The following is a 21,487-nucleotide window of genomic DNA, read 5'->3' as shown; positions in this document are numbered from 1 at the left end:
AACTCTGCACAGAGACCATGTTGGTGGAGTTTTCTCATCCAGTCAGTGCCTGTAGTCTGATGCCAATGTTCAGTATATGGCAGATTAACAGTTGTTAGGAGAGGATTGCAGGAACCCATCTAATCCCACATAGATTGTCCGTGCTGGCTGAGTGCTTCTTCGCAGCTCTGCGCGCGTCCTTGTACTTGTCATCACAAAGCCTGGAAATAGCCTGAAGAGAGAGAGAGGACGTGGAAAGTTTTTTTATTTTTTATTAATTTAACTTTTAGTATCTGTTGTATTTTTCTGTGAGTGATCATTAAACGAACTCACGCTCTTTAAAGGGACTCAATTCAAAATTCAGATTATTAATAAAGCAGCAAACAACCATTTGCAATGTAAAGATTTTTTTGTCTAAACATGCTTTTGATGAATCTTAGTTAAGCCACTATTTGTAGAATTTTTATTTTAATATAGCATCTTTAAATTAATCTGACTGCATGTTTCTATTGATAGGAAAATAAGACAGTGAACTCTGCAGGTAAGTTTTTTTTGTATCTGACCACTGAATATCCATAAAGATTTGGCGAATTAATCTGCTATACAATTTAAAAATGATGATTCTGATTATTTTTAGAGATTACATTTCACAATAAAACTGCAACACAGAGTGCTGTTTTTTTTACTATACTAATACAACATACTACAAGGAAAAAACAGCCACAATCAGCATATTTTTTGCTAGAAAGTAAAGTTTATATATTGTGTAAGGAAAGAACAGCATGCGTTGCTTTCTACTACAGTGTATTTCTGGAATCTTCCTCTGGGGGTGCCAAAGTAAAACTTCATCTTTAAATTCTACTAACAGCTTTAATTGTTGTTTAAGTTTAATGACTGAATAAAGGTAAATATACGACTGTGTGTTTGGAGGCGCCTCACCTCTAGTTTTTGGGCCTTGTCTCTGCTGAGCGGCTCCAGGGGGAAGCTGAGGTTGTTGGACTCTGAGAGCGATCGCAGGTCAAAGTAATACTTGGCGTAGACGCTGGACGGCACGTTGATGTTGAACTGCAGCAGCTCCAGAAACTGACGCTCCAACTCGTTCCTGTTAGAGAGGGATGAGCTGGAGGTTGATTCACGAAAATATGTTCTACATCCCCTGACTGGCCAACTTTTTTACCCCCTTTTATTCTCAGACCATCATGACCAGTCCTGATAACTTGAAAGCTTTAATGCTAGGTCAAAGAAGTGAAGTTACTACCTTCCAAATAAAGAAAATAGACTGCTCGCATATCAGTTTGAAGAGAACAGAGTGAACACAGACATTCGTTCCTCTTTTTCCTCATTTTCAGTCCGAAAACGAGTCCAGCAGTCTTCTGTTTAACCCTTAAGGGTCAACAAAAACTGGGCAGAGTGTTTTTAATTTCCTCCACATTGCTTTAACACATACAGAGATTATAACCAGTGGTTTTCTGGTATAAAATGAGAGTCTTTAAGTCTTCTGTGATGAAAGGCTATGATGAAATCTTGGATGTAAGACCAAATCTACAAGAAAACAATTTTGAGGGGTTTCATCTTCCTCGTCCCCTTTGTTCCAGTCCTTGGCTCACCCCGATCCTAATCCTAATATGAATCTAAATCAGAGTACTACACATAAAACCAATCCCGTGTCATTAAATAGACTCACATGTCCTCCACAGTGATGTCCTTGAGGATCTGGCAGTAGTCGACGTTCCAGACGGCCTGGTCGTCCCAGACCTTGGAGGCCAGCAGGATAGCACCCAGAATGATCCTCTTCCAGTTCCCCGGGCCGATGTCGATCTCTGCATAGGTCAGGAGCCTCTCCAGGTAGACCTGCACAAAGGACACATCCCTGAAAACTGTGCATGAAGGTAGAGCTGTAGGCCGTGATTTATAAAGACAAAAAACAATAGCTACAAGCCGAAGACGTGGTGTTGTCAGGAGGTATACATCTCCTCTTCCCTGTGTGACATCCTGCATTCATCACTGGTCTCTGTGACCCACCGACACACGCAGACGACATTTTGGATGCACAGTCTCGTCACCAATTTACACACATCCCTGGCTTGTCTCAACACATCAGGGTGAAATGTCCCCTGGGGGCCTAAACGGAAACTATGTGATTGTATCAGAGTGAGGACACGGTTTAAGGCAGGTCACACCTCACCTCCGTGGGAAAGGATTCTGTAGAAACCTGGCAATGCTTTATCTAGTTTATTTTGATTCTTTTCCATGATACAAGACAACCAGAGTGTACATTTGAGAAGGCATGTTTTATGTTCTTATCCAGAAAGTCTCACCAGTGTGACGATGGCACACTCAGCAGTGAGCTGAGCGGAACTGAACAGCGTCCTGACAAACCGGTAGATTTGTTTCTGCTCTGGGTCTTGCTGGTTGTAGTTCAGAGGCACCTCTGATTTCTGGAGGAAGAGATGGAAGAACGAGGTGAAGAGAGGAGGGGAAGATAAAGAAGGAAGGACGGGGTTAAGGAATAGACATAAATGATGAGATTTAAAAGCACATGACTTCACTGACAGTAAAAAAAAAAGCAGTCCCAATATTAACAAGTTAAAAGGAGGCTAATTTAACACAAATTAAAATAAAAACCCCAAAAATACATATATTTGTGCAAAATGTGTTTTATGTAAACTGATGAAGTCTTACTGAAAGAGGATGGAGCTTCTCATCAAATATATCCAGCCGCATTCCTCCTTCCATTTCCCTGGCATCAGAATAAAAAATGAAATATTGGATTTTGTACAGTCCTAATCTATTGTTTTGTGCAAACAATCCAAATACCAGATTGCAGATAGTAAAACTAACAAAAAAAAAGACATTAAGAAAAATATATATGCAGAATATCCCTTTCTATATCAGTGTCTGCATCTACTTTTTGGGATTGACTGTTGAAAATGACTGAGAATCCTCACCTGTTCTTTATGTGGTAGTAAATCGCCAGTGCCACGCTGTGAAGAGAAAATGAATACATATTTAATATTGTTTAAATATAGAATAAATATTATATCTTCCAGTGAGAAAGACAGTTTCTATCATGCTTTTTACCATTTGATGGTGTACTTGAGGTTGGGCTGGCTGACTGTGTTGTCGTCTAAGAAGATGGTGGAGCAGGAGCTGTATTTCCGATTCGACGTTCCATGCTACACACACACACACACACACACACACACACACACACACACACACAGAGTGAGTGTTATTAGAGTGTACATGTTTTTGTCTGACCCACATAGAGCATGTCAGGGTGTCTTACACAGGAGGAATGAGAGTCAGTGACATGCAACACAAGACTGAGTCGGGTTTCCTGTTTTTTTAAGCTTCCTTTGTATACAACATTTAGTTGTTTCAGAATATCACAAAGGTAAAATTGAAATAACATTTTTAAGTAAATCTGAGGTTTAATAAAACATGGTTAAGATTTTTGTAGATAAATTGTAACAGTTGTGCACTTACATTATTGATGAAGAGGCTTTTTCGTTTATCTCGCACTACAGACAGAAAGACAGGTTTGTCAGTAAATCAAATTTCTTCTGCTTTGACAGCAACAAAATGACAAATACAAAACCAGGCAACCAGCAACACACACTGTTATCACAGCAAACAAAACACAGCAACGAGTGAGCACACTTCACAACGTTAATGTATCAGAGAAAAGCTGTAAGTGTTGGGAGAACACTGTTAAATAGGGAGTTAAAAAGCAGAAAAGTTAGAGCCTGAACAGACGGAATGAAAATGTGCTGTTACACCACTAGGGGGAGACAAACTCACACTCAGGACTACTCACCGTTCCTGCAAGGCACCTCTGAAAAAAAAGGAACCAAGAACCTTATTCCGCTTGCAGCAGAGTCACCTGGTCTGTGACAGCAGAGTTCAGCTGCATAAAAATAGTTCTAATCTTTTCTTAAATATAACAGAAGACTTGGAGACAAGTTAATGTACCTATTGCACAACGCTTCCCTATGAGTGACTAATGTAAGACTTAGATAGCCTGTCAAACAATGCATTATGGGTGAAAGAAGAAGTGAAAAAGGCTGATGCAACTGCAAAAGTGATTCCACACCAAGTTTAGGAAAAAATATTACTAGCATTAATCCAACAGTCATTAAAAATGACAGAAACAATTTAAGAATATGGTAGATGGGATAAACAGTTGAAAAAGTTAGCCAAAGGTTAGCTAAAAGTAATGGAGAAACAGTGTAAATATTTAGCTAAAGCAATGCATAATCAGTTAAAATAGTTAGCTTAAGGTTTGCTAAAAGTAATGGATAAACTGTTTAAATAGTTTGCCAAAGGTGAGTTAAAGTAATGAATCAACAGGTGACATAGATAGCTAAAGTAATGGATAAACAGTTCAGGTTGTTAGTTACAGGTTAGCTTTAACGGCTGTAGTTCGGTGTGTGGCTCCTTGTTTGTGAAATTACATTACATTACATTACATTACAGTCATTTAGCAGACGCTTTCATGAGATGAAGCAGTCCTTCTAAACCTGGAGGTCAGGCCCCCTCAAGGGGTCACATGACACATATGAGGGGGGTCAAGAGGAGAAAGAAGAAGACAAAACTGAACGTCTCACAGCTCACAGATACGCAACCGATGAGGAGGGGTCGCACAAAGTTTCTTGGCTAAAAAGGGCCACAAGACATAAAGGCTATGTATTTTACTTTGATGAACAAATACCATGAAAAGAACCAAACCAAATAAAACAAGTTTAAAACTATATTTACACATTTCAGCACCAACGGGTGTTTTAACCACAGTTGCACAAACACATATCTCCATAGACTCCATAGACAATATTAGGATTAATTTTCCTGCTATTTTTGTATCTTCAGGGGATTGTTAAAAAAAAAAAAAGGCTAGAATAACGTCTGCTTTATCCTTCAAAGCCACAAGAGAGAGGGAGGGTGGATAACTAACATGTGACCTTTTTGTCCAAACATAAAACAAAATATTGCAAATGAAAAGCAACGATAATCATAACTATTAATCTGAAAATGTGATGTCTTATCCCTCTCGTCACACATCATTCATTCTACAGTTTTTTTTGTTGTGGCTGGCTAAATATTCATCTCATGTCACATATGCCTACAAATGCTCTTAATGAAGAAGCCTATAAGCCTGTGCAGAAAAAAGATCTATTATTAAATATGATGCATTGCAAAATCTAATATCTGTATGACATGAAGGATTACATTTAACAGGATTTTATTTTATTTTATCAAATGCAGTTTACATCTACTTCAACATCACAAAGCTTGTTTGTTCCCCCGGCATTTTAGACAAGTGATGATCTCATGCTGGGGTGTTTATGGCTCTAGAAAACATGTTAATATTTCCTCTGTCACAGGATGACCGAACCCCCCCACAGAATGCTGAGGCTCTCATTCAGATGCCTCCGAGGCTACAGCATAAATTAACAGTCATCAGCAGGCCACAAAGAAACTGCTCTGAGATCAGAGCTCCTACATATACAGAATTACTCGACTGAAAATCGTTTTCTTTTTATCCAGAGTTCATTATCTTCATCATATTTCACGATCATGTTAAAGTGTGTTCTATGTGATACATGCATGTCAAAATAAAGCAAACTTTGTGACATTGACTTTACATCTAAAAGGACAATTAAAAAATGGGTTAATCTGTCACATCCCATAAAACAGAGCTACTCACCATCGTACTGGGATTTGCTGAGGAATATGGTGCTGGCCCGCGGATGGTCCGATGGATTGTACTCCATGTTCATCTCTGTCAAAACACAAAGCAGGCACTTTGAAATGGCAACAATGGTCAGGACACAAAATACACTACTAATAAATAGTGTTCTGTATAAGAGGGCAGTAATGTTATGTAATCATGGCGACAATTGACCATGTCAAATCTGAAGAGGGTTGGTCGGATTATCGATCAATACCATGACTCAACAATTTCACCTTTCACCTACAAGATTTCAAAACGTACACTTTATGCCATATCATTTGTTACAGAAAACCAAGCACCCAGGAACATGAATAACTTACTTTGATTTCAGGTTCAGGTTTTTTATTGTCATATGTTTACTGAGAAGAAGTCTTTTCAATATAATTTTGGGATCTCAGGCTCCATCTAAGAATGCTCAAACAAATAAATTATGAATATTGAAAACATGCTAGTAAAAAATGTAATCTTACACATAAAAGAGTACAGAAGTTAAAATATAGGGATAAATATAACATAAAATAAAGTATATTTGTGACTTCACACCTGCAAAACTAACGACATATTTTGTGGATATTTTTACTTTTTTTAACTTATTTAATATTCTTTACTGTGCTATTACCTATTTACTTATTTATAATACTTGTTTTGATCTTGTTTTTTTACTATGTCTCTTGTTTTCACTATCCTCTCTGCTGCTGTAATCCTGCAAATTTCCCCACTGTGGGACTAATAAAGGATTATCTTATTTTATCTTATCTTATTTTATCTTATTCCCATAAGCATCAGCTTTGTGTTTAGTGCTAATTAGCAAATGTTAGCATACTAACGCTAGACTAAGATGGTGGAATACTTGCTAAAAATAAGCATGTTATCATTATCATTTTGAGCATGTTAGCCTGAAGACTTTGCCATTTAGCTCAAAGCGTAGCTGTAGTCTTCTCTTATACATGACATAAAAGAAAATAAGACTGCTAATTAAAAAAGCTCTTAAAATGTATTTACAATGTTACAAGATTTCTCTTTATTATTCCGTGTGTTTCCCTTGTGTAGGGCCGTATGCTTATTTAGTGTTCTGCTTCGCTCACAAACACATCCAGGCATGATTCATGTTCCCATCGAGGCCTGAGGGCAGGAACCACAGACGCTTGTGTGTCTGTGCACATCTAATAAAGCATGAGAAAATATGTGCCTTAATCATGCATGGCAAATATGCATTTCCTTGTAAATAACAGTTGCTACTTTGACAAGACGACTACTTTCTTTCCTCTTTTTCAGAACAAAATTTGATTAAAAAAACAAAAAACAGCTTAGAGTTCAGGAAATCAATGTACTCTTATCTTTACACTGTGATCCAACATTTATTTTGTTGCCCTCATAGCCTGAACTTTGCATTTGTAGAAATCCAGCAGTGCCAAATGATGTGACTCCTTTATGATATGACTGTGACAGACCCAGATTAAGACCCAGTGTATTAGATTACAATGCAGACGTTTGGGGAGCTACGTGTTCGATCATCTGTCTCAGCGACAGCAGCTGCTGTGGGACGACTGTCTGTGGGGGAATCAAATAAACACCACTGCTGTTAGCTGGAACAGAAGGGTGATAATAAACAGGCTTCTCTTTCTAACCACCAGACCGGCCTGCAGGCTGTGTTCAGATTCTTCTGAGTCTTTCCATGGTTCTGCATAGCAACGACATGAATCATAACCTTCACAACACTTAAGTCAAGATATTATTTCCAAAGCTGCTTGGTTTATATATAATTAACCAAAAATGTTTAGTTTTCTTTCAAACTCCCCAAATAATCTTGTTTTAAAAGACTGACAGCAGAAACATGTTTTTGGAATGGATATATTAAAGCTAGGATTGGTAATCTTCTTCAAAAAACCATCCTGACTGTCTGCCTATTCTATCCTGCCTTCTTGCTCGTTGTGAGTTACAAACAAAAGCCAGGTCCGTTGTTTACGATCATTTTGAAATGTTTAAGTTTTTATTTTATTTTTAAACCTAGCATATACTCTTGCTAGTTTTTCCAGTTTCTCTACTCTGCCTCATAGCACAGAGAACCAGCACAGAGGGCTGTGGGAATGATGGGTGTAACGGATGTGAGTTGGTTACCCAGTACGTAAATTGAATATTTGTTAAGAATAACTAGAATAATAGATCACATTAATAGGATTTTATGTGTGTAAATGTAATGTTTGAGCTGTATAGAGACAATAGATAGACTTTTGGTGAGGCAACTCTGAAGAAACCTATAGCAGCTTGACCAACCTGCTGGTGATGATTGGTGAAGTGTTACAGAAAACATATCTGAAACATCTGTGCATGTTACAGCCTGAAAACTAGAATGAAAAGAGCATTCTGGTATGCTGACCTGAACACAGTCAACCCTGCTTACACCACCAGGCTGAATGGACTGAGCTTGGATTGCGACAGTTTCACACCTTATGCAACAGTAAGCGGGTTATCGCTGTTTCCGGCCGATTTCAACACATTCTCATTTTAGAGTTTAAACAGAAGCTGAGCGGGTGTTACAAGTGTGTGTGTGTGAGAGATCACTGGCCCTGATGGGGTTAAACATGAAGGATTCCAAATTGACTGAACAATAAAGCATTGTGGTCTAATGCTTCACATCTACAGTAACTACACAATGTGAGGAACTTGCATGTGCAGATAAACACAAAACACAAACACACACTAGTTCCCGTCACTGTGGAGTCGTTTCTGACAGGTGCCACTGATGTGTCAAATATATGACACACTTGTCAAACAAGAGTCACGGCTGCCAGTCACGCAGAGCTGACTTAGCTTCCCACTTCAGTCTACGATAGAAACATATCTGCCTGTGTGTGTTAGGAGTTTTGTAAGCCCTTATGACAGCAGCAAAGTTAGGCTTTTCAATGCTTTCTTTCTACTTTTTTCAACAGTAGCAACAGGGGTTTTGGTACCTTCTGAACCCTGAAACCCGCCAGCGGGATTTAAAATCATGTTTTCTTTGAACAATTACCAATGCTACAATGTTTACCCGAGCTAGAAACTACAACATATGTCATTATCGTCAGATTTTCATCTTTCTGACATTCTTCGAACACATCATGTGCGACAAACGCTTCCGTCACAAAAAAGCAACCAAAACAAAGCTTTAAATTGTGATATTTCATTAAAAAACATTTTATTCTACATGTCTCATTTAAAATCTCGCCCCGAATAAACCTTTTGCTTTAACAAGATACTGAAAAAAACATTAAATTCTGTGCTATTCAGCTTAACTAGGGAGCCATGATTGAATTGTCTAATACCAACAGTCACGTGACAAAAATTCAGTGAAACTGGGACTGAACTGCAGGATGCTGAACTGAGGAGAGGAGAAGCTGTAAGTAAAAGTTGTAAAAATGTAATAAATTCAATGTACATAGCACGACAACATTGATAACACTTGTCGGCAAAATGTCAGATACATAGATTTCATTGTTTTCCAATTTTTGTAAAAGAAACTATCAAAGAAATTCAACGTTTTCTATGATTTTCACCATTGTAACTGTGTTTTACTGCACTAAAAGACATTTTTGAATTCTTCTAGCTGTGATTTTGCTGTTTCCATAGATTGGCAGGACTTATTTATTGCAGTGAAAAACAATACCACAGGGAGTAAAATGTAAGAGGAGCAAAAGAGGTACAGAGGTTTAAACATTTAAAGCCACAACACAATAATGTTTTAAGCATTACATCCTTAGCATGATGCTGAAAGAGACTTGTCAATATCTTGTTCATGTGCAAATCTAGGCCTACCAAGTGGAATTCCCAGAGTGCATAGCAGCTGGTGTCGAGTGTTGATATGTGATATTCGGCACCTCCAGTACACTTTAACGAAGACTCACGGTCGGCATCTGCACAGTGAAACAGGAGAAGCTAGCCAGCCTACCTGTAATCCTTACTGCTCCTACATAATGAATCAACAACAGGCGCACCCTGCTCCTCACAGCCCAATCCATAATTGCACTATAGTGTTTCTAATATTATACTTTATTTTCGAATGTCCTTGAAAACTTTATAATTAGACAGCACACAGGGCTGCTGGTGGACAAAAGTTCGATTTTGCAGTTTGTATTCTGTGTCTTCTTGTTTCAAGCATCTTGCTGCGTCAGTGTCTCTATCCTTTAATGTGGCCGTCTCAGCAACACCACGCTGCTATCTGTTACCATAAAGTGTTTGGTTTTGAGGCTGCATCCACCCTGTCCAGTTTTCCCAATTATTTACTGTCGCTCTCCGACCATCAAACATCTTTCAGGGTTTTGTTAGATTTTTTTTTTGCTTATGAAGTTGAAATTGACGCTGTACAGAACTATAAAAAGTCCAAACTTTTACTTAAATGGCTCAAGTACATTTTGGGGTTGTTTTCCTTTGAGAAAGCCAGCATCACATGTCAATTTCTTCTTTGTTTGTTACATGCATACATACGTCTTCAAAACAAACTTGCATCTTCACAGGAAAAAACTTGGAGGTGAAACTTTTAGTTAGTTTAGGTTACCAACATACTTGGTTAGGTTTAGGAATAGATTTTGAAATACTTAGTTAGGTTTAGGCAACAAAATTACTTAGTTAGGTTTAGGAATAGATCGTCATTTTGATTTAAATAACTACGGAGGTGCCGTTACTGTAGTACGCAAGTTACGTGACAAATAAATCATCGTTTACTTCTCGTTTCACAGTGGTCTCCTGGCTGAAAGATCGCTTTTCGTTGTTTTTCTTTCCAACTTTGAAAAACACTTTTGGATGAGATGTGGAAAACATTCAAATTACTTTTTAACTTGATTAAACTTAGTGGGATGGGGTGAGTCAAAAACATGAGCCATAACGGAAGGTTTGAGTATTACCTGGGTACTGAACTCCTAGTGGGTGGATCGGGGTCATAAGGTCAGATGACTCATACTCAGCTGCGTCAGTCTGAAGGTGCTTTTGGTTATGATGGGTTGTATGCAGTAGTCAGGACTGAAACTCTCTTGTAAGATCTTTATTTATGTTAATCAGATTGTCTTTCAAGTGTTTTCTGCCTCGACAGCTCAAAGCCTACGTGATTTTCTGAAGTGGTAATTAGTGAGATGAGGTGGTCTTGGTTTGGACTGGAGAGCAAATTACTCTCATTAATAGTCAATAAATCAAACAAGGCGCCTCTCCTGTGATAATCCTGACCATGAAAGGAATAATCCATCAACAACAAAGGAAGAAGAACACAAGTCTCTATTTTTTTCCCATTGATTTTGGGTGTTTTTTGTTTTTTTTCAGCTGAACCCTTTAATAGAGCTGTTTCCTCTCCACCAGCATGGTGAGCAGAGCCAGTCATCCACCGCTGGTGAAACACATGGCTGCTGTAAAAAACAGTAATGTGGCTTGATGTGGCTTCTACAGTGGAAATAATTAAATGAATTGTGCTACATCAGGAAAACGGTGTTATATTTATTCCCCCTGGACCAAACGTTCAAACCAAACACTGCTGCAACAGCAATATTTTTCACTTTTAGTCTTGGTCTTTTAATGTAATTCGAGGCCAACTATTTCAGGAAAAATATGTTTATCAGAGGGAGTAACAATCTTTAATTTGCTGTCATCTGTTTACATTACATTACATTACATTACATTACAGTCATTTAGCAGACGCTTTTATCCAAAGCGACTTACAGGAAGTGTATTCAACATAGGTATTCAAGAGAACTACTAGTCACCAGAAGTCATAAGTGCATCTCCTTTCTTAAACAAGCATCTTAAAGCATAAACCAGAGCAAAAGTATAGTGCAGAAGCAAATTACGACGAAAACAATAAGTGCAACAAACTAATACGAATACAATACGTGCTACGAGGAAGGCTCGGGGTAGGCACTTTGCTGCTCTAGAAAGTGCTTTATGGAACATACAGGTTGTTAAGATACTGTTGAAGTCTCACTCATTCCCACATGTCCTCTGCCATGCATGTGACATACAGTGCCATGATATGGATGGAAAGGATAGCCACACATGAACAAACATGTTGTTTGATGTGCTGGCTCTGAGCAGATGAGGAGCAGCTGATTTAAGAAAAAAGAATGAAAGCGGGGGTGGGGTCACTGTGCAGCATGAATAAGACACTGAATGAAAATTCCCTGCGCATGTTATGCATTTATGTACATTTATGTACATTTTAAGCATGAGGATGTGCTCCACCTGTCATGGCAACTCTCTTCTCTCCCATCTTATTTGAATATTCTCTGTGTTGCTTGAACTATGTTCTGTTAGTTTGCTCCATATAGCCAAACCATGCTATTCCTGTATGTTTTCAGTCCTGACGCATCACCTGATTAGCCAGCTGTCTACACAACTGCTCCCATTTAGACATCAGTGCCAGTTTATATATTTTCCCCCAGCCTACATTGACTCCTTTGCCAGATTGTTCATGTTTCTGCAGCTTTCTTATCTTTTGTGAAAATATGTCTGCCTTTGTCCCTTTTGATTTGTTTGAAGATTCTGCCTAAGAACCTGTTGTTGACTGTTGCTTTTAGCCCTATGTGAATAACTTTATAATGTGAGGAATAAGGGGTGAAAGTCACAGGCAAGATAAGGTGCCATTGTATGAGATTTCTATTAAGGACAGAGTGTCTTTTCATTAGAATAATTTTTAAACTGATGCATTTAAAAGAGTACGATAAAACAAGAAAGTGAGAACACAGAGGTGGGGACTACGGGGAATCACTTTTACATTTACAATGTGAGCTGCACAGCCATGCAAAGGTGAAAGATAAGCTATGTGATTGTGACTATGTGACATAACACTATTATTTCACAAGTGCAGTCAACCCAATAAAAGAGGGAAATAGCCCATGGCTTAGGTTCAAACAAAGTTACGCTACATGCACCTACACAATGTAAAATAATGTCACAAATAAAAATGAACATGCAAGTTTGACATTTACCAACTTTTAATCCAGCTATCCTTACTCTCACAAAACAAGGTTCACTAGACCAACCCACTTTTGCTCCAAAACCCTGGGGGGCACCCCTCCATACACTGCACCTAAAGAGAGGAGCATCAGCTGATCCATGATGCCTCACAGAGGACACAGTCATCAGCCAGAGAAACACAGTGAGCTTTGTCAAAGAGAGAGGCCGATTATATGACGGCTTCCTCTCTCTCTATTTCGATCCATCTTCTACCAAGGGTGGGTACTCGGTTGCGTTGGTGTCTCTCCATTAATCAGAATTTCCACTCTACCACAGCATAATGTATATCTCAACATTTCAATTTATATACAAAGTAATTATCTAACACAGTCTTGTGAAATAGTCTATTATATTTTAGTTTATTAGTTGTGTGTCCACTGCCTTGACTCCTCCATTTTTATCTTGTTAAAATACTTTAGGTTTAGCCAACAACCATGTGGTTAGGTTGAGGAAAACAAAAAAAACGCAACAAGAGTTGCTCTGGGCGTCAATTATCGCAGCGGACGGGTTTACATTGGAGGGCCGTAAACTAAACATCACTATTTAACGCCTTGGGAATTTGGGAATGTGTTGGCTGATGTTGAAATAATGTGAATTAACTTTCACACTCAATATTAGCAAATGTATACAGTAACAGTCAAAAGTTTGGACACACCTTCTCATTCAACTACTTTGAAGAATCTAAAATATAAAACATATTCTGGTTTGTTGAGCATTTGTTTGTTTACCACATAATTCCATATGTGTTCCTTCATAGTTTGGATGTCTTCAATATTAATCTACAATGTAGAAAAAAACCCAAAAAATAAAGAAAAACCATTGAATGAGAAGGTGTGTCCAAACTTTTGACTGGTACTGTATATCTAAAACTAAAATACTTTCATTAGTTTCTCATCTTGATTTAAGACTTTTAGTGGTGGGGATGCCATTAAGTTTACATTTGGATTTCAGATTGTGTCTATAAATAAACTGACTCCAGTGGAAAACTGGTACTTTCTGACTTTCTGAATTCCTATGAATAAGCTTCAATAGAGAGCATTTTGTCTAAATGTCTATATTATTAACACACTGCCCCAATATTGCAACTACATAAGTCTTATATTTAGAAAGAGAGCTTGTGACAAAGGTGTGGGCATGTAAAACAGAAAGCTTATCTCCGAGATCAAAGGATGAAAACACATGCTGACAAAATATCTTTCCAAAATAACTGCACCCTTTAGGACAATATGAGAGCCATGCAAACCAGCAAAAACCTTTAATTCTCCCAAACTAAGCTCTTTTCTGAAACTCCATCCAGCGGTACAGTTCTGCCAATGCTTCAAGGACGCAGGCCAGTGAAAGGACGGCGTTATGCAGAGAGGCGATTATCTGTTCTTAAAAAACAGAGGGTTCTGGAAGGTCGTTCTAGGACTCCAATAGTGATGTAATAGTCCAAACTGAGAGAGACACAACTGTCTGTTATGAAGGCGTGGCAATAAAGCATCTGTCCATATACAGTAGGCTGTAGTTTTATGAAAACTGACTGTTTAAAGAGACATTAAAGTAATAGTTTTCCTTCCTTAAGAAATACATTCCGATATCAACAGTCAACTTCTACAATCTTTCCAGGTTTCCTGTGACTCCTTGAATCCTGTTAACCTTTGCATGTGTGACAGTTTGTCCAAACTAAAAATAATAATTCCCTACTAAGCAGCTGGTAAACCTGAGGCAGCACTTACACTGCACAGCCTCAGGCAACCTTTTTCGCAATGCATTTTGCATGATGATTACTAGAAGCTAAATATGAGAAACAAAACACATTGTCGGGGAGAAATTGTTATTGAGTCAATGGAAGTTTTGAAGAATAAAGACGACATCTTTCTGCGCTAAAGCAAAAATAAAATGTTTGGATGAGACCTATGAAGGTGTACATGTTGTTTTCATAAAATAACAGTTCTCTAAAAAGCAAATTTCTTCCACCGACAAAGAAGCATTCATTCCTAGATAGCCAGCTTCAATGTCGGCTGAAAATGGCATCAGCAGGATTAATAAGTTGCTCTATAATCAGTGCTTTGAGCAAAATGACAAACTGTCACACTTACTTATGAAGTGAAAACTACCTACTGGCTACTGGGAGACTTCAAGAGAAAGCTCTGAGGTCACTGTTAAGGCCTTGGTTTTTGATATGTTTGAATGTTTAACTGTTTTAATCTGTTTTTTAAACTTGAAGATTGTTATTCAAATTATTTGCACACAACTAAGACTGCATAAAATCCAGATGATAAAAAAATAAGAATTTTGTCTCTCAACATCAGAAGGGAAAAACAAAAAATAACAAGAAGCACACAACACCCGCAGAAAAACTAACCAATCAGTTGACAACAATCCAGTAAAAGAAACAGAAAAGGTAGAGGAAATATAAGCACGTCAAGAATTAATTAGACATCTTGAATGTCTAAATTTCCATTTTCCAAATTGCCAACTATGTGTTCATGCAAAATCTACTCCTGCCATGTTGTTGGCCATGACACTGGTCAACCCCACTGTGGACAAAAATGGCTGCCACTTAATTCATGGAATGAAGCGGACCCATTCCAAGTATATTCAAAATCTAACTGTACTGCATCCGAGTGCCCTTCAACAAACTAACTTTTAAAAGCACAAAAGCCAGCCCACTCAATTAGGAGCAGATGATGTCCTTGAAAGCAGCGCGTCACACTCTTAATTGAGGCGTTCATTTTTGGCAATCACGCGTCCCTGGTGGATTCTCCTATCTGCTCTGAGACAGGCTCACAGCTGCCTCTCTGGGCTTTTCTTTGGGGGGGGGTGAATTCCCTTTCTGATGGTGCCATCGGTTATGAAGCCCATTAATCTCCATCGTTTTGTCTGCGTACTCATAATAGAGCCGACACATTAGACACGCTGCGGATTCAATGGTCGCACCGCTGCGACAGACGGCCTCTCAGCACGGGTCGTCTTCAGACCCCTCCAAAAAAGCGTCGGTCGACTGCCAATCATCTGTCTTTCAGTCTTCTACGTGTCACTTTTTCCTGCTCTGGTTGGAGAGCATCTGGCAATATATGCATACCATTTGAGTAATGGTCCAAGACATTAATAAGAAGACTTTGCTATGCTCTGTTGCCATTTCTATGACACCAGCACTGCCAGAGATGCTGTGGCCATAATAATAACAATATGAACATCCACCATAATGCAAAGCACTTTAGATAATGGCAATCACAAATGACATACAGCATGTAAGTGGCATGCACTCCTCAAGTTTACAAGAGGAAATGGCAGCACTGATCAATAAACTGAAGGTCCCACAACACGCTGACGGTGCAGTTAAAGGGATCCGCTCAGCTTGGTCGTAGACAGTTAGGACTTGACGGCTTTAGAGCAAAGTGCACAAACTACCACAAGCCTTTTATTCATGCGTGATCAGCACAGAACGACAGCAGGACAGTGTCCATTGTTCACTTCTTCTTTTTTCACCCAATAAAGACTAGTTTTGGTTCCAAAAAAAGCACAACATACCAATGAAACTTTCTGTTTTGAGATCACTTAGTGTGACTGGGCCAGATTTATCTTTAACACCTGACAAACTACAAGACAAGCTGGACAGTCACACCTACTTTTATGTGGCAATTCGACAGCTGTTTGGAGGTTTGAAAGTAGGCCGGGTTTGAACTTCTCTCTCAATTTTTGTTTTGTTTTTCATTAGTCGCTTTTGTCAAGAGCAACACCCTGAATGCCTTCAAGGAAAGATAATTCAAAAGTGTTCCCATCAGTCTCATTTCTACAAGGTTCTTGAAAAGACATCATGGAGAGCAGCATGTTTTTAACACTGCCTACCATGGTGGGAATGGTGGAAAAAAAGGCTGTTGCTATCAAGTGGCTAAAGGAAGCTACTAAACATCATCACGCAAATCACAAGTCCACCTTTAGCCTTTAACGTTAGCTCTTTACTTCTGGTGATTGTATTTACGCATCATAAATCATGCAAGTGGTGTTCTTTTGTGATGACTATCTCGCTGAACAAAACATGTAAATATCATAAAGTTTCTTTTACCACAGAGTTTATTTTATGCAATTAAAAAATGGGAAAAATCCCATTGATTTTTGTCCGAGGGAAGGAGTGCGATGGTAACTTCCGGGTTGCTCTACAAAAATATGTAATCCCTGCAGAATTCTATTACAGGTATACATTTATATTTATACCTGTATATAGAAGTTAAATTCATACTTGGCAAACAAAGCTGATTCTGATTTTGAGACTAAAATGAGTGGATATTTTGATACATTTAGAAAAATACAGAATACGTCCAATCATTTTTGGCTGATATATAGGCAGACTTTCTGACGCTGTACTATGCAACACAAAAATTCCAATCATGCGGGCCTTAGAAAGAGATAGTATTGGTCGTATACAGTTTCTGAGAAAATCCATTCATATGTAATGGTTGGCTGTTGGCTGGAAATAAGCAGCCCTTTTAGTAGACACTTTCCAGTGTGAATGGGTCAATTGTAATGCATATTAGCATGTGTCAATGGAGGGGGCTGCTCTCCATGGCTGCACTTTCTTTTATGCGCACGCTGAAAACAAAGAAGAGCACAAAGAAGCCTGCCCTCATGAACGGGATGCTCATCACCCTGTAAGGACGCATGGGAGGGGAAAATGCACACGACTCTTTCATGTGCCGGGCCGTACCTGGTGGCTGATATATATCACTGCCAGTCACTCCATATTACAGGCAGATATGAGTGTGAACAGAGGCGGCAGAGATTTCTCCAGGATATGAGAAAGATTTAATAGAGATCAGTGAAGAGGTCAAGAGTTAAAAAATGACTAATCTCTTATTTTGAAGGCTATAGTAGTTATTAGGAATGATGCTTTCTGCCCCTTTATGATACAACCAGGCTATAATATGCTGATTATATTTATTTAATATTCACATCAGTGGATCTGGTTTTCAATATTGATTTAAAGTTTCATTTTTTTTTTTTTGCTTCTATTTGTCTTTTGAACGTTATAAGCTTCAGCACTCATTTCATGTTTTGGTGGGTTAAAGACAATATCCACAATTTAATTATAATATAAGTTGAGTTATATTGTCTTTAGAGTGCATACAGCATCACTAGCAATGACTATAACATCTATGTGACTTACAGTAACTGAGCCACATGGCCCTATGTAAACACAGTGTTTAACTGTGTTGACATACTTTGCTTTTAGAAAAAAAACATATTTGTAATGTAAAAAATGCATTTAAAAAAAAGATTTCCCTAAAAAAATGTGTTTTGCTCTCGTAGCCTATAGCAGCTCATCAATAAACATGATTCTATGAATATAATAATGCGTTCAACCAATATTAGATATTTACAGAAATTGCTAATATTATATATTTATATATTAAATATGAAGTGCTTTTATTTGAGATACAGGAGGTTAATATAAATGATATATATATATTATCAAAGGATGAATCGTGTATTTCTAGTAGTCTATGAGTTATGAAAGAAAGCACTGTACAAGCATAACCATAAACCTTTATCACTGTCATTGTTTCTTATTATCTTCATATATATATATATATATATATATATATATATATATATATATATATATATATATATATATATATTATCAAAGGATGAATCGTGTATTTCTAGTAGTCTATGAGTTATGAAAGAAAGCACTGTACAAGCATAACCATAAACCTTTATCACTGTCATTGTTTCTTATTATCTTCATATATATATATATATATATATATATATATATATATATATATATATATATATATATATATATATATATATATATATCTTCATGTGTTTACCGTCCACGTTCTCCCGGTCGCTGATGTGCTGCAGGTTGCATCCAGTCTCCTCTCTGCTCAGCTCCGACTCCTGCTGGTCCGACTCCAGCCGGCAGTGGGTGTTCCTGCGGAGCTTGGGGCTGCTGGGGACGCAGCAAGAGGTGGTGCTGCCCATCTCTGCCCAAGGTAAGTCTGGGAAAACTGGGGGAAAAGTCTCCAAAGGGTCTCCAAAGGTCTCCAAAGGGTCTCCAAAGGGTCTCCAAAGGTCTCCAAAGGGTCTCCAAAGGTCTCCAAAGGGTCTCCAAAGGGTCTCCAAAGGTCTCCAACTCCACCTGGTCACCAGAGATCACCAGAGGAGCGCACAGAGGAGCGCATGGATGGATATGTCACACTACCGTTATCCCAGGCACTGTGTGTGTGTGTGTGTGTGTGTGTGTGTGTGTGTGTGTGTGTGTGTGTGTGTGTGTGTGTGTGTGTGTGTGTGTGTGTGTGTGGATTGTCAGGGCGTTAAACCGACAAGGGAGGGCTGCAAATCCAGAGAAAAGGTTCCGGTTCAAGTGGGTGGTTACAAATGACAGAAGAGAAGATGAGAGGAGGGCTGGCAGAGATGATAACATGATTTATTGCTGATAAAGCTGATGAATATGGATCTTGGATATTTTTTTTTTTTTTAACCCTTTAAGTACTATAATTATATGTCCTTTAATAGTTTATACATCCACCTCTATCTATGCTGTCATTAGATGGGTTATTGTTATTGTATATTGTATTTCCAGTGCACAGAAAAACAAAGAAAATGCAACATAAATGAGAAATATGTCCACCAGTAGTAATATGTTGCATTTGGAACATAAATCCAAATGCAACATGTTGTATTTCCTCTCAATAAGTGAGTACTTTATACTTATATAGGGTGTATTTAAACATAGACACAACCTGTATTAACTGACTGACTCCACCTATTTATGTTATTTTCGAGAAAAGTGCTCTGAAGGGGATAAAGAGATAATAAACAGGGAGAGCGATATAAGTTAACATGACTATATTAAAGGGTGCTTCCATCCATAGGGTTCTATTAAGGATTAGGTTATGGTAGGTTTTATAGAGTTTATTAATTATGCATTGTGGAAGGCTGTCAAAAAGGTGTGGATATCATTTTTTTAAGTGCTTTAGGATATTCTACAGGGATTAAATAAATCACATTGGTCATCTTTCATTGGTTGGACTCAAAGAAGACATCAAGTTGGAAAAGGACTTTAACCCAAAAAAGAAAAGGATAGCAGTCATTTCCTGGATTATTTGGCTCTCCAACTACCTCCTACATGGTTGTATTATGGTGGCCCAAAGCTGAAAAGTAGTGACATCTGCTGGCCAACCCACGTTATTGCATTGAATATAATATTCATTCAAGAATTGTTTTGTTTTTATCTTATCTTAGTCTCTACAGTTGCCCAGAATGGACCAACCAAACACTGGACCTTCAGGGACGAATCACCAAATCATTACTCCAGTTGGCCACACTTAAAGGTGGGATGCAAACGCCTATATTAAAACATTTTACAAAACTATTTATATTTAATATTATATAGATCTCTTGCTCAGGTGTCTCCATGCTGTATAGGGAGAGGAGCCTCCTGAATTTGAACCCAAAATGCTGTCAAAACTTTCATGTATACTTGCCAATGCAGCCTGCATAATTCTCCAAAATCCAAAAAATGAAAATATACGACCCCAAAATCACAGAGATGCTGATTCGCAGATATTATCACTTGTCCTCTTGGTTTGGTTTTAACTTGACCAATAAGAGACGAGCAGATTTACACTGAATAGAGATCACAGATGTCCACCGCAATTAATCCAAACTACTCAAGGTTCCCAGGTTATACTAGAATCGAGCGATTAGACCCATAGACTCCACCTGGATGGATTTCACTGCCTCCGGAATTCCATGACTTTTACACTTCTGTGTAGTCACAATGACCCAATCAGTCGTGTAAAAAGAGACCAGGCGTACACTTCTGCAGTGCCAAGTGACAAAGGCAGCTGTATAAGGAATGAAAAAGGGGGCCTGAGAGAGAGAACAATTCAAAAACAGCGCTACTTTTAAACCTCTGCACTCCTGGCCGATCAAAAGCAGCTGTGATTGTCAGGTTGTATGTCGTTGGATGCAGGTTTGGAGCATAATAAGGGCCTTAAAATAGGTCTTACTCATGGCGGTCACACGATTATGGGCATGTTGAAGTGACACAGACATCTGTTATCAACGAGGTGCTTGAGGTGCTGGTGGAATTGTTATAATGTGCAAAAACGGCTGCTACTGAGATGACAAATGGAACTGTAGAGCACAGTTCATTAACATCATGTTTGAAGATTACCATACTTTCATGCAGTCAGTGACAGTAAATATTTTTTTATTAAAATGACACATTCAGTATGAGTTCTGTTAGTTCAAATAGTTTTCGCAGCAAGCAAACTTTACATTTCTTATGTTAAGCAAACTTTACATTTTACGGTTATTGTTTGGTTTACAGAGTTGTTTGTTGCAGTGGCGTGTGTTGACCAGCAGAGGTCCACAGTGAAGCACAGTTCCTGTTGTCAAAGCAGGAGGCCTCACCTCCCTGCTGGTGGGCGGTTAAGTCTCTAGGTGGAAATTTCCACTCCAGCTCCACTGGACCAAAGGCCACAAAGATGTTACAGAGGCAACAAAATGAAATTTAAAATTTAAAGATCCTCCCACACTGCAACGCTTTCGGCTGTGGAGGGGAAAGATGATAAATGCAGTGGATTTTTAGAGAGTTGTGTAAATACTTAGTGAAATTAAATAGTGCACTTCTGAACCGCAATTGACTTGAAACTGACTACACTGAAAAAATAGAGTGAAATCATTGTTATATAAAGTATTGTTTTATATTTTCTAGATTCTTGACTCATACAAGTTGAACAGTCCACAAAAACATGCAATCGAACCGTTTCGAGTGTCGGTTCAAACTGTATCAGGTTT

General features: G+C 38.3%; 1 protein-coding gene across 2 annotated transcripts; it reads right to left on the bottom strand.

Annotated features, from left to right (window-relative positions):
- LOC129115482 (cyclin-Y-like) lies at positions 1-18,734 on the bottom strand. Of its 2 annotated transcripts, XM_054626935.1 has the most exons (11): positions 18,508-18,734; positions 5,687-5,761; positions 3,800-3,817; positions 3,469-3,503; positions 3,061-3,155; positions 2,928-2,963; positions 2,662-2,719; positions 2,298-2,417; positions 1,664-1,830; positions 919-1,081; positions 1-211 (listed from the first exon to the last, which is right to left on the bottom strand). In XM_054626935.1, exons 1-11 carry the CDS (start codon positions 18,659-18,661, stop codon positions 95-97), a joined length of 1,038 nt encoding a protein of 345 aa, XP_054482910.1. In that variant the 5' UTR covers positions 18,662-18,734; the 3' UTR covers positions 1-94. The 2 variants fall into 2 exon arrangements, with proteins under 2 accessions (XP_054482910.1, XP_054482911.1); XM_054626936.1 differs by lacking the exon at positions 3,800-3,817.
- Positions 18,735-21,487: the final 2,753 nt, after the last annotated feature.

The sequence above is a fragment of the Anoplopoma fimbria genome, chromosome 3 (assembly GCF_027596085.1).
Source record: "Anoplopoma fimbria isolate UVic2021 breed Golden Eagle Sablefish chromosome 3, Afim_UVic_2022, whole genome shotgun sequence".
In the NCBI taxonomy this organism is placed as follows: domain Eukaryota; kingdom Metazoa; phylum Chordata; class Actinopteri; order Perciformes; family Anoplopomatidae; genus Anoplopoma; species Anoplopoma fimbria.
This window is presented reverse-complemented; position numbering and strand designations above follow the sequence as displayed.

What these genes read in the sequence shown, in the direction of transcription:
- LOC129115482 (XM_054626935.1), bottom strand. Translation starts at nt 18,661, where the DNA reads ATGGGCAGCACCACCTCTTGCTGCGTCCCCAGCAGCCCCAAGCTCCGC. An exon ending in CGACCGGGAGAACGTGGACG is followed by an intron (nt 5,762 to 18,507) that starts GTAAACACATGA and finishes GTGTTTTGACAG; the next exon opens with AGATGAACATGGAGTACAAT. An exon ending in AAAGCCTCTTCATCAATAAT is followed by an intron (nt 3,156 to 3,468) that starts GTAAGTGCACAA and finishes GTGTGTGTGTAG; the next exon opens with CATGGAACGTCGAATCGGAA.